Genomic DNA, 16,052 nt, shown 5'->3' with positions numbered 1-16,052 from the left:
GCTTCATATAGACCTGGAGCTGTGTGTGATTTGTGTTTTATAAATTGTAGAAAAATATAACTGTGCGTGTAACCAAAGGATCTATTGATGTGCATAATTCACCCTGTGAGAGCTTGTTGAGTTGGTGCTTCTCTGTGTCACAGTGGAAAGCTGTAAATAAATCAGTTGATGAATATTTACGAAAAAAACATACTCCAGTGAAAGAATGGTAAACAAGTGGAGCAGGCTCTCGATGGAAATGGTGGAGACGGATTCATTCAAATGCAAATTTCATTCATAAAATGATACTTTGTATTACATGGTGTGGGTAATTGGTGACACGAGATGTTGCAGATGTATGGGGAAAATAAGTGACTTTGGACCTATGCTGCCCAAAGCCGTTAGCCCACTGGGACTTTCCTTGGATTTTGCCTCGACTAATTGATAGAGATTGATTGTTGTGCTTAGTCAACAGCTTCATTAGATGGACTTTGGTCTTCAATCACCGAGCAATTCTGCGTTCTAAAAACCAACTGGCAATTATAGCATTAAAAAAGCTATAAATTCTACCAGTCAGCCACATTAAGTCGTGCATTTACAGAATAGGTTTATGTATTTTAAGCACCATTGATACTTTTAAGTTTCCATTAAGCCGAAGTGTAGGTTATTTTGTCTTTTCCCTGTGTAGTGGTATTTTTTTATTAACTGAAACAGCTTTTCATTCAGGACGACATTTAGTTCAATGCTCTTTCAATAAAATGTTAAACTTAGAACTTTACTTCCCTCTGAGGTAAATATAAAATATCCATGTAGCATTACTTGGCAGTTCCGCCTAACGACCAGCAATTGATTTGTCTTTCAACTGAAATTAATAAAAGATTAGCTTATCGAGTTATGAGCCAAATCTTGAGTTTGCCTCAGATTTACAACATTTCGGCAGGTACTATAAATCAGAAGTATTTCATTTGGTGCTTTATAAATCGTGATGGTGTAAGATTGTGGAAGTTTTCCAATTTTAGTCGTCGTTCCTGCTGTTCTGGAGCATTAGCCTTGTTTATACTCAAGTGCAGCATTAACCATTCACTTCTAACTGAAGCAAGAGTGTTTGCAACTGCATGAAACAGGAATCTATCCACTCCAAGCATTGCCGTGTTATTGTGGATACAACGTCAGTGTGGGAATCCATAATTGCATACCCCAGGTCTGAACAAAACTCATCATTACTTATTTTAAACAATTTAATAACCTTTTTATTTCCACCTAAGGACTAGTAGACTTATAAAGTTTTTAATGTTCCAGCGAAGATTTTGATCCACATTGAAATCAGAAACGTTGATGAAGTGAGACATGTCCTCTTCTCATTATTACCATCAGAGAGGAGGTAGAAGAGCCTGAAAGCAGACAGACAGACAGACACACACACACACACCATTTTAGCAACGGCTTCTTCATCAGATTTCTGAACGGTGAATGAACCCATTAACACTATCTCACTATTTTGATCACTTTTTCCACTACTTATATATATATTTCTTATCAGAAGTTATGGTATATTCGATGTATTGCATTGTCCTGCTATTGTAAAACAACTAATTTCATGACATACATCAGTGATAATAAATTTGATTCTGATTCTGATAGCTCTGTTGCAGTAGAACGGCTTCTAGATCTATACCAGAAGATTTGAAAGAAGTTGTTTTTTTATTTCTTTTCTCACACTGGCCTTCAATTTACAACCATTTGTTGGAAATTATGTGAGAGTATACAATATATGTGTAATTTTTTGGTTGTTTCAGAAAATAAGTTGTATTTGCAGTTTACAAACAAGAGAAAATTGCTGAGGCTGGAAATCTGAGTAACACACACAAAATGCTGGAAGAACTCAGCAGGCCAGGCTGCATCTATGGAAACAGAGTTCAGTTGGCGTTTCTCCCCACCTTCTAATTCTGACTCTGTCTTTTCTTTCCTGCAGTCCTGATGAAGGGTCTGGGCCCAAAACGTTGACTGTACTTTTTTAAAAAACTTTTTTCTATAGATGCGGCCTGGTCTGCTGAGTTCCTCCAGCATTTTGTGTATGCATTTGCAGTTTATAGGGAATGGGGGAATGGTGTGAAAAGCAAAAAATAATCAATGAGTGACAGTTCTGTGGGAGGAATCATCTTGTTAAGGTGAGAGGTCAGAGGAGAATGGCCTGATTGGTACAAGCTGACAGCAAGTAACTCAAATGGCCACACGTTACAACGGTGGTTTGCAGAAGAACATCTTTGATTGCACAATACATCAAAACTTTAAGTGGACGGGCAACGGCAGCAGAAGACCGCCAACATACACTCAGTGGCCACTTAACTAGGTGCAGCAAGTGCCTAATAATGTGACCACTGTTATTACATGCACACTTGCAATGAAAGGCTTACTGGCAACAGCGTCGTAGGCACGTGGCATCATATAAGCAGAAATCACAATAAAAACATAAATTAATTTACAAAAAAGAATATAATTACAAGATCACAAATATAACAAAAAATAGTCCGCTTCTGCGCAAGTGATCAAGGTACCCATAGCGTTGCTATACTGAAGTCTTGATTTGGGCCACACCAGTTGGTTCCAGAACAGATTGGTCGATGGGAAGTAGTTGTTCTTGAGCCTGGTGTTGGGGGACTTAAGGCTCCTGTACCTACTGCTCAATGGTAGCTGCAAGAAGATAACATGCCGTAGATGATGGTGATGGAAGCTGCCTTCTTGAGGCAACACCTCCTGTAGATAAAACTAATGTTGGGAGGGCATGTGTAGGAGATGCATCGGGTTACTAGGATAGACCAGCTAAAAGAGTAGTAAAAGACAAGGAAAGCTTATTAGCTGTGTCTTGCTTGGCTTTACTGATATCTCTGAGTCTGGAAATTGTAGGTTTAAGGACCCCTTCAGCTATTCTTGTCCTGTACTGGTTTCTACAGCATAATTGATGCTGACCTGCTGATGGAATATTAAAATGAGAACCTATTTATCACCTCAGATGGATACAAAAACATAGGGATCTCTTTGCCAAATTATTTGCTGCATTTTGTATATTTTGACATGACAGCAGTTCAGAAATATTTCATTAGTTTTAATATGTTCATTGGTATCTTGAAAAGGTCATTAAACTGCCATATTTGTGGAAGCCATTTTCAAAAGTTCTTCCAAATAAATCCATTTTAATTTACTATAATTGTAACAGTGCCAGATAGGATAAATCAAATCAAATAGTTTAATGATTCATGTAAATCTTGAGATATTTGTTTTATTATGATTTTATTGCTTTTTTGAAAAGAATTAGCATTAATTTATGTAATTTTGATGGCAACCAGCTCCCCTGAATAGCACTTTGGTGCCCAGGTTCTATGTTTCTACTTATAAAATCATTTATTTGATTACAACAGCTTTTAAAAGGTTATTCCTCTATTTAGTAAAGGATGCATTTCTGGAAAATGTATTTGGAGGACTAGGTAATATACATCTTAGGCATTTGATACAGTATATTCTCATAGGTAGAGACTGGTGTGTTATCTGTTATAGCTAAAAGTAGATTTGTAAACTCAGGACACATGCCCCATAGTGTCAATTCGATTGCAGCAAAAAATGCATGAAGATAATGTTTATGATTCTGGATTTCCCATCTTTATTTCTCTCTTAAGTGTTATTAAGTAATTTCTGTGATTGGAGCAGAAATTAACCAGCTGTGAGTCACCCTGAACAGCCAGCATAATTGCCTTCATAAAATGCAATACAAGATCATTCTAGATCATTGACCTGCCTCCCAATGGACCCTTGACCCTACCAACCTTCAAGAGTCAACGGGCAAATCCATCATTGTTTCGTTCTGAGTCACAGAAATCAAGAAGGTTAGTGGGCTAAATAGACTCCCGTTTATAACACAGTGATCACATCCTTGAGTTATCTGAGGTGATTAATTATTTGTTTAAATCCGGTCAGAATCAGAATCAGTTCTAATATCACTGACATATGCCATGAAATTTGTTGTTTTGCAGCAGCAATGTGTAACATAAAAATACTATGAAATACATTAAGGTACATGTATAAAATTTTTTACTTAAATACATAGTGCAGAAAGAGAACAGAAGAGCGAGGTAACACAGACAAAATGCTGGAGGAACTCAGCAGGTCAGGCAGCACCTATGACAATTAATAGATAGTTAACGCTTTGGGCCGAGGCAATCAATTATCTATTCATTTCCATAGATGCTGCCTGACCTACTGAGCACTTCCGACATTTTCTGTGTGTTGCTCTGGATTTCCAGCATCTGCAGGCTTTCTCATGTTTAAAATGGTTGGGTAATGATTTTGGGTTGGTTAATTTACCGTTCAAAAGCCTGATGGCGGAGGTCACCGTTCTCCAGTCGTCACTCACAACCATTTGCAAGCAACATGTTTACGTAAGAGGTGCTGATCAGCTTTCTGTAAGTATGGTGCGGTTGACTAAGTTACTAATATTTGCCACAGAGCTCGCAGGAAGAACCGGTGATATAGCTGGCGAGTTCAACCTTGACTTCCGAGGCTGTGTGGCGTATGCACACAGTGATTGTGATTTTAATGAGTGTTTTCGTTACAAGTCACATGGGTGTAAGATTGTGAGAGGCATAGAGAGAGTGGACACCTAGCACCTTTTTTTATCCCCCCAGGGTGGCAATAGCCAAAACCAGAAGACACCCACTTAAGGTGAATGGAGGGAAGTTTAGGGGGATGTCGGAGGTAGGTTTTATTTTAACACAAGGGAGTGGTGGGTGCTTCAAATGCACTGGAGATGGTGGTGGTAGAGGCTGATACAATAGGGACTTTTAAAAGATTCTTAGATTGGCACGTTGATATAAGAAAAAAATGGAATGTTATGGGCTGTGTAGAAGGGAAGGGTTAGATTGACAGTGAAGTAGATTGATATAGGTTGGCACAACATTGTGTTCTGAAGGATCGGAAATGTGCTGTATGGTTCTATATTTCCTGTTGCTAGTTTAATAGGCCATTGTAAATTGCCCTGAGTGTGCGAGTGTGCAATCTGAGGGGAGTTGATGGAAATGTGGGATTTTTTAAAAATAGAGATTTTTATGTTATTAACGTGTTTGCTTGTCACTATGGGCTTGTTGGGGGTGGACAGAGTCTCAAAAGGCCTGTATCTGCACTGTGCGACATTACGCCACTATAAACACACAAGATTCTTGGTCCTAATTATCGTCTGTTGACCTTTTCAGGAATTAATGTCAAGAGAAGGTCACTAATGGTCAGACAGTGTGCTGATGGCTGTTGTCTGGGCCACTTGTGGTGCAGAGAGAGCTTCACGGTTTGTGTGGGGTATCTCGCAGTGAAAGGAACCAATACACAGATGCACAAACTACTCCTGAGATCTATTATTTCCAACTTGCCTTTCTTCTAATAGGTCAAAGATTATGGAGTTGCAGAGGCCACAAATGTAACAGCAATGAGCAACAGGTTATTGGAAATTTTATATGATACATATTCTGTCCTTTTGCATGATGTATTTACAGTAAGTGGGTAGGTTTAAAGCATAAATATTAATAGTTCACCAGTCTGTGAATCTCCTCCAGAGATAATTGTGTATCCCAGCAACATGCAAAGTAGACAGAGAAAAGTGTTTTCTATCTGTTAATTATTTGATCACAAAAGAATCTTGCTTTACGTTTAGTGTTGGAGAGTACTGCAGCTTGGATTTATTTATCAAAGTATTAGATTTCATCCTCTTCAAGTATCTGGAAATGCAACTAAAGCAAATTTTGTTATAGATAATTATTAACATCTTTAATTTAATATCAGAGAATGTATACAATATACAATCTGACTCTTCTCAGACTTCCACAAAACAGAAGAAAAGCCCCAAAAAATGAAAGACAGGAAAATGTTAAAACCCCAAAACGCCCCCCCTTTGCACAAGCCGCTCCTCCCCCCACCACTCAGCATGCAAGCAATAGCAAAACCCCCAAAGACCATGATCTAGAGTCTGTCAAAAACCACTGCTCACCCAACAAGTCACAGGCTCTGTCTCTCACTAACAAGGGAGACAGAGGAATCAATCCTGTCACAGCGAGAGGGGAGACCAACAGCTCGCTGTCTTAAAGGCTTTCTAATCTCTATATTTTTATGCCTCAGGTTGCTAATTTTTTTTTATTTGTCTCCTCCTATTCCCAGGGAACTTACACGTGGCTGATATCAGGGCAGAGCACATCGAGCAGAAGAGTATCACCCTGGCGTGGCAGGAATCAGACTACCCCAGCAGCAATGGCACGGAGTACGAGATCAAGTTTTACGAAAAGGTGCTCTATGATGAACTGGGTAGAATGACACATGTCTGAAAGTAGGACTTTTTAAAAAATAAGTTATGAAGCCAGTTTACTTTGGGCAAGAGAGGAAAGAAGTCAATTACTTTGCCATCAAAAAAATTCTGCCCCATCAAAGGATTTCTTTGAATCTTAAAAAAATAATTCATTAAACGGAATGTGGTCACTGACAAGTTCAGCATTGGCATTGAGGGACTGAATGACAGTGATATATAAGGGATTGCTTGCTTGTTATAAGCCCCGATGAAATCTCAGTCCATCATATAAAAGTCGAAGTGGCTCTTTCATAAATAATTTCATAATTTTGCCACACAGCAACAAGGAAAGGTTGAACAATGTTTTCCGTTCATATCCAAAATATGAATGGAAAAATGTCCTTCACCCACCCATCCATCACATCTCATTCTGTAGAATGCGTACCCACTGTCAGAAGAAGAGATGGGCACTGTAACACCCTGACATATTAACTGTTGCAATATAATCTACAGTTAAACCTCAAAATGGGTAATTTGACATGGAACATTTGGAGTTGTTGAGCTACAAGAAAAATACTAAAAAAAAATAATAATTCTATACCCTAATCCAGCTTTCTCCCTCAGATTCCTGGCTTTGTTTAACTGGAAGGAGTTAATAAGTGTTGACAATACTTTGAACCGCAGCTTGAGAAATTGGGTCACTCACAACAGAAGCCATCACAGGTTGATCCATGACAGTGAAATCGAGGAAGAGGTTGATAGCAAATAATGAATTCAGCGATGTGTGGTAAATCATGTGTAAGCCACCACCTTGTATTGAAAAATCCCAGCATCTAGTTTCTGTTCCGGGGTGATATCAGATTAAAGCTTCTTTCCTCGTCTATTTAAACTAATGTATATAATCCAAGAAAGAAATTGCAAATTATCTCTTTGTGTGAAGGGTTTAACATGTAATTATTTTACTCATGGCTGCCTTTGAAAACCTATTCTAAAGATAACCATTTTGACCAATTCAAATGAACTGACGGTGTCTGCATTGTAACAAGGAACAGACTGCAACTTAATACTAGGTGCAAACATCAATTCCTATGAATAGGATTACTGGGTACCAGGTTTATGCACGCTAAATGATGCATTTTCTCTGAAAAGCGAACTGTTATTGTAATTCAAAGGGCTTACCGCGTGATTCTTAAAGTTTGCAGTTTACATTGTAGCTCCTTCATGCAGTAACAAATGGAGAACTCTGGAAATACGTAGTGTGGTCCAGTGATATCAAAAGAGTATCTAGACACGACTATCATAATTTTCAGATGCTCCGGGCAGTTTGTAGGCAAATCGTGCGAGGCAGGTTTTCAAAACATCTGTGAACCCATTTCTGCTTGGCTTAATCAGACATGCATGTTGACAGCACTGTTACTACCAAATACAAAGTGGTGACAAATTGTCATGTAGGAGGGACAGTGAAAATCTGATTGAATGGTGCCACAATAACTACAGCTCAGCGTCAGTAGCACCAAAATGCTGATTATTCAGGAAGAAGCTGGAGGCCCATGAGCCAGTACTAGATAGGGGATCGAACCAAGGTGGAGAGGGTCAGTAACTTTACATTCCTTAGTGTTATCATATCAGAAGATCTATCCTGGGACCATCACACAAGTGCCATCACAAAGAAGACGTGACAGTGCATCTACTTTCTTAAAAGTTTGTGCAGAATCGACATGTCGTCTAAAACTTTGACAAACTTCTATAGATGTGCAGTGGAGACAATCCTGACTGGCTGCATCACAGCCTGGTATGGAAGCACCAATGGCCAAGAATGGAAAAGTCTCCAGAAAGTGGTGGATACAGCCCAGTCCATCACAGGCAAAGCCCTCCCCACCATTGAGCACATCTACAGAGAGCACTGCCACAGGAAAGCAGCCTTCATAAACAAGAACCACTGCCATTCAAGTCATGCTCTCTTCTTACTGCTGCCATCGGGAAGAAGGTACAGGAGCCTTAGGTCCCGCACCAACAGATTTAGGAACAGGCCCTTCTACTTTCCGGCTCCTGAACCAGTCTGGATAACTTCAATCATCTCAGCACTGCAGAATTCCACATCCCATGGACTCACTTTCAAGGACTCTACACCTCATGCTGTCAGTATTTTATATCTATTTATTTATGTATTTAAGCAGTTTGTCTTCCGTCATGAATTGGTTGCTTGTCATTCTTTGTGAGCAGCTTTTCATCGATTCTGTTGTGTCTTATTGTGAATGCCTGCAAGAAAATGAATCCATGATTGCATATAGTGACATATATGAGGGGTGATTGATAAGTTCATTGCCTAAGGTAGAAGGAAGTCGATTTAAAAAAACCTAGCACATTCATTTTTTAACATTGTCTGCTCCTACATTTACACACTTAGTCCAGCGGTCGTGGAGCATATGGATCTTGGACCTTCAGAAAGTGTCCACAGCGGGCTGATTGATAAGTTTGTGGCCTAAGGTAGAAGGAGATGAGTTATACAGCTCTTGTTACATGCACATACAGGTCAACTCTTTGAGTGATTATGCAGAACGTTTGAAGTTAATAACTCATCAGTTAATAATGCATCGGAGTGATTGATAAGTTTGTGGCTTAAGGTAGAAGGAGATGAGTTATTAACTTCAAACTTTCTGCAGAATCACTCAGAGTTGGCCTGCATGTGCATGTAACAAGAGCTGTATAACTCATCTCCTTCTACATTAGGCCACAAACTTATCAATCACCCCTCGTAAAGACTTTGATAATAAGATGTGTGTCATTTTGAATGTTAAAGTTATTGTTTATCTTGCCTCCTCTGCCATTTTATCCTCTCATAGCCATTTCGTCTAATAATTCCCCACTCCTGATTTCCATCTTCCAGTGCCCTTGTTCACTCTGTGACTACTGAGCCTCAGAAAATTGACAGAAAATTTCCACCTGTGACGGCACGACCCTGACATATCCAAGCAACCACACTCTTACATCTGTCTTCAGTGTTTGGGTTGAAGTTGTCTTGCTGTGGTAACTCTAGTCAAGTGCCACAGAGCAGGACAGCTTTCCTTTTAAAAACATATTTGTTTTAAAAAACTGAGCAAGTGCTGCAATAAAATATCAAAGTAAACACAGTAAATGATGTGATATAAAATGTTATCTAAAATTACCAAGGTTTGAGATAAGGCCCAGCAAACAATTGGTAGTAGTGTGATTGGTGGATTCATTGTCTAAACTCGTAATTGTAACACATGGCATATATTTTAATAAATCTCACCCTGACTCTGCAGAGATGATTAACTTTACTGACTACTCTCCTGCAAGCTTTTCTTTAATTTTAAATATCCATCACTGTTTTATATGAGATTATTTTGGACAGGACTCACACTGCAATCAGATGTCATACATTTTAGCCTATAGCTTCAGATAATTTGCCCAAGTGTATTCTTTACTTTAAAATCCACGATCGCACCCATGTCATTTCGATTGACTTGAGTTTTGAATGTAGAATTTTCATCCCGTTTCCCAACTATCTGAAAATGACTGTCCAGTCTAAAAATGTTTGATATCTTGTTATTAGCACAACAAAGGTGCTTTTGATTGAAGAATGATTTGATATTACCAGCATTAATAAGGTTAACAGTGAGACCGAATTTGGAGTATTGTGTGCAGTTTTGGTCACCTAATTACAGGAAGGATATTAATAAGGTTGAAAGAGTGCAGAGAAGGTTTACAAGGATGTTGCCGGGACTTGAGAAACTGAGTTACAGAGAAAGGTTGAATAGGTTAGGACTTTATTCCCTGGAGCGTAGGAGAATGAGGGGTGATTTGATAAAGGTGTATAAAATTATGATGGGTATAGATACAGTGAATGCAAGCAGACTTTTTCCACTGAGTCTAGGGGAGAAAAAAAACCAGAGGACATGGGTTAAGAATGAAGGGGGAAAAGTTTAAAGGGAACATTGGGGGGGGGGGGCTTCTTCACACAGAGAGTGGTGGGAGTGTGGAATGAGCTGCCAGATGAAATGGTGAATGCGGGCTCACTTTTGACATTTAAGAAAAACTTGGACAGGTACATGGATGAGAGGTGTATGGAGGGATATGGTCCAGATGCAGGTCAGTGGGACTAGGCAGAAAAATGGTTTGGCACAGCCAAGAAGGGCCAAAAGGCCTGTTTCTGTGCTGTAATGTTCTATGGTTCTATGGTTGCTTATGAGTCTTACTCAAATGACATCAACAGAATCAGACTCACTGGGTCCATATTGTTATTTAAGCATGGCTTGGAACCTTTGGTGACATTACCACACTAGGAGCCCAGACGATAAATATGTGTTTGTACTGACAGATTCCCCAGGATTTCCTTTCTGCTTACAGTCAGTTTGAAAAAGTAAACAGAGTTGACACTGGCCTCCCCACAGCATAGGATAGGGATTTCAGTCAATTTTGGTTCACCCATGAGGTGTGCATTCTTGCTGTAAGCATGTAACTACACCGTTAACCTCCGCTCCGTCCTCTGATCCCTGGCAGCCAACACTCACCCTGACCCCTCTTCATCAGCCTGATCTCTGATACAGCAGCACAGAGCAACCTGGACTTCATGCCCTCCAGGATCTTCGAAGTAGCGAGCCAAGGACAAAAGATACTCATGGTCCAATTAAAGTGCATTCTAGGTGTCCAGGCTGGAATACTTGGCAGGTGCTGTTCAGTTCACCTAAACAAAGTTAGTATAACTTGACTTCATTAAAAGCATAAATGTTGCTACTAAAACCATAAATAAATCCCACAAAAAATTTGTCTGGTCTTTGTTTCATAACGAAGTAACAGAATTACAAATAGCAGACGGACAATATTGTGAATGTCAGTGAGATTCTTAGCTTATTGTGTTGTCTGAGGCTCAGTGCCAGGTTTCTGTCCTGAATCTAGTGATCATGCACCTCTCCCGACATATAGCACAAAATCGAAAGTAATTCCCATTGCTGTATGTCAGGAGGGGTTGCTTTCCTGCCCCTTCAGGGAAACATTAAGAATGGAGCCACGCCATTTTAAAGAAGAGAAGTGGAATTTTTCTCCTTCATCCTGAACCTCTGAGCAAGCATCAAAAGATAAAGAGAGTTTACGTATTTGTCAGATTTACATCAAAACCAACACAGTCAGATGATGTGTTGGAGAAAGCCTACAAATGTTGTCATACTTCCAATAACAACATATAATGCTTATGACTTACTAACCCTCCCCTTTAAAATGCGGGAGGAAACCAGAGAACCCAGAAGAAACCCACACGGACACAGGGGTGAGCATACAAAATCCTTACACAGAGTGCAGGGAATTGAACCCCAAATGAAATTACTGGTGCTGTTACATGTTACATTAACTTCTACGCACACCATACCATGCGAACAATTCACTTCCTACTATACTTCTTCATGCTGAATCTTGCCGTGCAAATATTGCCTGCCATGTTGCATACCTTACAAATGTAATCACATTTGAAAAGTGGTAAGAGTCTCATTTTGTCTGCCAGCCTGTGTCGGATGGGGCTGCTGACTTCTGCTTCCTGTTGAGTCCATTGACCTGAAATCTTAACTCTCGCTTCGCAGATGCTGCCTGACTTACTGAGCAGCTCCAGACTTCTCTGTTTTCAATTCAGGTTTTGATCACCTTTTGAATTTTATTTATCTGTGTTATGACATTATACACATATTTTTAAAATTTATTACAGAAGTATGTATATATTACTATATACTACCTCGAGATTAATTTTCTTGCAAGTATTTACAGGAGAAAAAACTAAATACATTAGAATTCATGAAAAACTGTGCTTAAAAGCTGGGTGGTGATAAAGGCACAACAGCGCCTCTTTCACCACAGATGGTTGAAGAAGTTTGGTATGGGCCCCCAAATCCTGAGCACTTTCTACAGGGGCACAGTTGAGAGCATCCTGACTGGCTGCATCACTGCCTGGTATGGGAACTGTACCTCCCTTAATCGCAGGACTCTGCAGAGAGTGGTGCGGACAGCCCAGCACATCTGTAGTTGTGAACTTCCCATGATTCAGGACGTTCACAAGGACAGGTGTGTGAAAAGGATCTTTGGGGACCCAGGCCATCCCAACCACAATCTATTCCAGCTGCTACCATCCAGGAAGTGGTACTGCAGCATAAAAGCCAGGACCAACAGGCTCCGGGAGAGCTTCTTTCACTGGGCCATCAGACTGATGAATTCACGCTGACTTGAATATACTCTATATTACATTGACTGTTCTATTTATTATAAGTTATTAGAAATTACTATGTTTGCACATTGCACATTTAAATGGAAACATAACGTAATGAGTTTTACTCCTCATGTATGTGAAGGATGTAAGAAATAGTCAATTCAATTCAAAATTCAATGAACAAAGATGGACAAACAACCAATGTGCAGAAGAAAACAAACTGTACAAATTAATAATAGATAGTACTGAGAGCAGAGTGTAGTGCTGCAGGTGATGGGCTGGTGGTTGTTGGGCGGGGATTTCTTCAAGCTATCCTGATTGGTCAGGATAAGGATGTAGAAGGCATCGGGGTAAGCACTTTCTTGTTTGTTAATCACAGCATTCAATATATCGAGTGCTTGCTTGACATGTGCCTTTGGCAGTTTGTAAACTGCAGTCAGGATAACAGTGGAGAAGTAGAACGGTCAGCACTTAATCACTAGGTCAGGAGAACAACAGTGAGTCAAGACCATTATGTCCACACACCATGATGAGTAAATCTTAAAGCAGAATGCAGAACCTCTGCCCTTTCCTGAGGCTGCTGGGTTGAGAACCCTTTGGGCTGGAGCTTGGGTTCCGAGTCTGGGGGTTGAGACATGTCTCAGTGAAACAGAGAACATATCACTCCCTCATTTCCCTCCAATACAGTGACCTTGCCCTTAGGTCCTCTATCTGGCTTTCCATTGACCACGGGGATGCGAGGGAGCAGTGGTTGTGATCCCTGTCGTTCCAGTCTGTTGTGAAGGACCCACAGGACCTGATTTTCAAGGAGTGGTGGTGGACATCTGGTGCCATACCTGTATTCCTGAGTCAAATTTGTTGAGTCCTTCATACTAGTCGGGGACTGTAAGATTGTGAGTGCGTTTAAAATATACAAAAGTTTTTAAAGGGAATTTGCAGGTTGCAAATTGCAACGATAATAGTTCAGAAGATGCCACGTGCTGCTGATTTTGCTTTTGCATCACTTGGTTTACCTTTCTCGACTTTATTATATAAGTTTTCCATGTTGGATACCTTCCTCTCGTGGCTTTCTCATCGACTTCTTAGCCATTGATTCTTAAATCTGTTGTCAACCTTAAAGGACTCTTAAACTTCAAACCACTTTCAAACAAAAGATTGTAAAGGCTTCTCTTGATTTTAAGTACCTTAATACAGCATAAGAAATTCGGACTTTAAGGGTCAAACCATTCTGAAGCAATTCAGATTACATTGATCTTTCCCTAAGCAGGTGTCACCAACTTGCTTTATGAAAATATACGAGTGGAAGCTCTAGCCAGGATATGTGAAACTGATCAAAACCAAGGAAGTGCAGGAGTGTAGAATGCTCTTGGTTGCTCGTTCTTGATTATAACCCGGAGCCCAAGCCTACTTCAGCAATTGAGGAAAATGACGTCGTTTGATGTATGCTACTCTGTGTGTGAGAAGAACATTCACTTTTATTTGATGAATCAATTACATAGGGAGAAGGAAGCAACATATTAAGCATCTCTGAACTGACTTCATTTTCCAGGCTTTCAAACGGTGCAATGGTAATTGAATGTACCTATCTCACAAGAAACGCACAGGGGAGCACCTCCCATCTTTGTGTAAAGGAGACATTAAGCAGCATCCTCTGGGGTTAAGGTGTGAGCATTTTCCTTCTATGAGTTACTGTGCAAGCAGCGTGCATATTTTTTAATCGAAGCCTTCTGAGGTATTAGCGAGCCCAAATTAAATCGCTGTCTGCACTGAGAGTTAGAGGGGTACAGTTAATGTGGAAAAATGCACGTGAATTCTTTGATACTTCTCATTTTCAGTGCCAAATGCACATCTATTGTTCCACCTGCCACGTGCCTCTCTTTTCAGAGGATACATGAGAGCTAAACAAGATGTGACTGCTTGTCCTTCAATTCCCACAGCAACTGTCTGTTGCAGAAACAGCTGAACTGAGGATCTGTCTGATAAGTTCTCTCAGAAGCCACAAACCTGGGAAAACAAATACCCTCATCTGGCACACACAGCTGGAGCCCTTTAACAGGATACAGTTGTCCAAATGCATGAGGTCAGTGCCTCTGATAAAGTATATAGCAGGATGTGTTGAGAAGATATAATTATTTCTGACGATCTACCAATATCCCAGGGAATATGCTTAGATGTCCCCAAGTAGATGGTGATTAATAACTTGAGTAAACCAAGGAAGAAGCAAATCAAACTGTTGTGCTGTTTTGGATTTTAGCTTCATGACACACAGTCAAAAAAAAGAGTTGTAATGAATATTTCTGTTCATTCTCCCTTATTCAGTAGTGTTAAAAGGACTAACAAAGTACAGTACCTCCTTGGTTGGCTTAAATCTGACCAGCCTACTACACCTGTTGTTGGAATCCCCTTCCACTTTTGATCTACCCACAGACTGACAATTCAAAGCTCCCTCGTTGGTCACCAGATGAGTAAGTTGTGATTGGCATTGGATTCCAGTCAAGTGATGCCTTGATTTTCGTACTCCCATCCTTGTTTACAGGCCTGTACATGGCGTCAGCCTTCTAATCTCTTCTAGTACCAGTTTTCAGCCCAATAATCCTTGCTCATCTGATTCTGGGCATGTTTCATTGTCCCGCTACTATGGATTGTGCGATTTTGGATTTTCTTCCCTTTGTACATTGGGATAAACCTTTGGTTATTAGGCCTTATATTTCCTTAAGTGGAGAATCTCAGGAGTTATTCACCACATAATAGTGTTCTATCAATCTAATGACTCGTGTGATTATACTGTATGTAATTGACTACCATCAAATTACTTCATACATGTGTATGTCCTTAATGCATTCAGTGATTACTGAGTCTATGTGTCCTGGCTGGCCACCTCCCTCACCCATGGGTGCCCCCATGTGAATGAAAGCAGCTGTTGTGCACCATTTTGTAACAGGTAACTTCTGAGTATTTAGCTGATTGCTTCCACAGTCAGTGGAAGATAGGCAATTTTAGAAGTTGTCTTTTTTTTAAATAAAAATGGTTAGGTTGGCCCAGTTAGGTCAGCCAGGTCCTGGGAGAGCAAGAACGCTGCTGTAAAATCTGGCTGTGATTTTTCCTTAGCTTACCCCGATGGGTGTTCAGTGGTGCCAGAAAGCTGCTGACACACATGTTACACAAATTGCCCCTCAAAGGGACAATAAGAAGTTCCCAGTCTGATATTGAACTCAATGGCTGTCTACTTTCTAAATGGAGAGAAAATTGAGGTGGAAAGGGACTTGGGAATTGTCGTGCAGGATTCCCGGAAGGTTAATTTGCAGGTTGAGTCGGTGGTGAGGAAGGCAGACGCAATGTTAGCATTCATTTTGACAGGACTGGAATATAAAAGCAAAAATGTGATGTTAAGGCTTTATTGAGGCATTGGTGAGGCCTCACGTGAGGTATTGCGAGCAGTTTTGGGCCCCTTATCTTAGAAAGTATGTGCTGACATTGGAAAGGGTTCAAAGGAGGTTCACTAAAATGATTCCAGGATTGAAAAGCTTGTCATATGAGGAGCGTTTG

General features: G+C 40.2%; 1 protein-coding gene across 2 annotated transcripts in view; it reads left to right on the top strand.

The window, feature by feature from the left end:
* Window positions 1-16,052, top strand: part of LOC140719729 (ephrin type-A receptor 7-like) — a 671,000-nt gene that overhangs the window by 504,132 nt on the left and 150,816 nt on the right. For both annotated transcript variants that reach the window (XM_073034552.1, XM_073034551.1), the window contains exon 6: window positions 6,172-6,296. In XM_073034552.1, the coding sequence (XP_072890653.1) occupies window positions 6,172-6,296 (125 nt within the window). The remainder of the gene's footprint in view (window positions 1-6,171; window positions 6,297-16,052) is intronic.

The sequence above is a fragment of the Hemitrygon akajei genome, chromosome 32 (assembly GCF_048418815.1).
Source record: "Hemitrygon akajei chromosome 32, sHemAka1.3, whole genome shotgun sequence".
In the NCBI taxonomy this organism is placed as follows: Eukaryota; Metazoa; Chordata; class Chondrichthyes; order Myliobatiformes; family Dasyatidae; genus Hemitrygon; species Hemitrygon akajei.
Note: the sequence above shows the minus strand (reverse complement) of the source record. Positions and strands in the feature narration are given on the sequence as shown.